The sequence below is a fragment of the Buceros rhinoceros genome, unplaced genomic scaffold (genome assembly GCF_000710305.1).
Source record: "Buceros rhinoceros silvestris isolate BGI_N320 unplaced genomic scaffold, ASM71030v1 scaffold22773, whole genome shotgun sequence".
Taxonomy (NCBI): Eukaryota; Metazoa; Chordata; class Aves; order Bucerotiformes; family Bucerotidae; genus Buceros; species Buceros rhinoceros.
The window spans coordinates 21,185-21,448 of record NW_010405696.1 but is presented as its reverse complement, the minus strand read 5'-3'; the positions used below and the strand labels follow the sequence as shown (position 1 = coordinate 21,448).

General features: G+C 65.9%; 1 protein-coding gene across 1 annotated transcript in view; it reads left to right on the top strand.

Annotated features, from left to right (window-relative positions):
* Nucleotides 1–264, top strand: part of LOC104491419 (protein TENP-like) — a 5,240-nt gene that overhangs the window by 4,406 nt on the left and 570 nt on the right. The window contains exon 13 of the mRNA XM_010133844.1: nt 161–248. Within this exon, the coding sequence (XP_010132146.1) occupies nt 161–248 (88 nt within the window). The remainder of the gene's footprint in view (nt 1–160; nt 249–264) is intronic.

Sequence of the window (264 nt, the reverse complement as noted above, 5' to 3'; positions counted from 1 at the left end):
TCAGCGGTTCCCCACAGGGAAGCGTGCACTTTGGTGCTCACTGCACCCTGCAGAAGGGAGAGGCAGGTCCGAGCGGGAGGAGGTGAAGTGCAGCGAGCATCAGGACCCCTCTCCTGCTGGCCCCTGCCCCTCTCCTCCCACCGTGGAGTCACGCCGCGAGCTGACCGTGCTGTCCCTTTGGCAGGCTGCCTTGCTGGAGGAGCTGTTTGTGCCCACCGTCCGTGAGGAGGTGCCGGCTCAGCTGAACGGTGAGTTTGGCAGGGG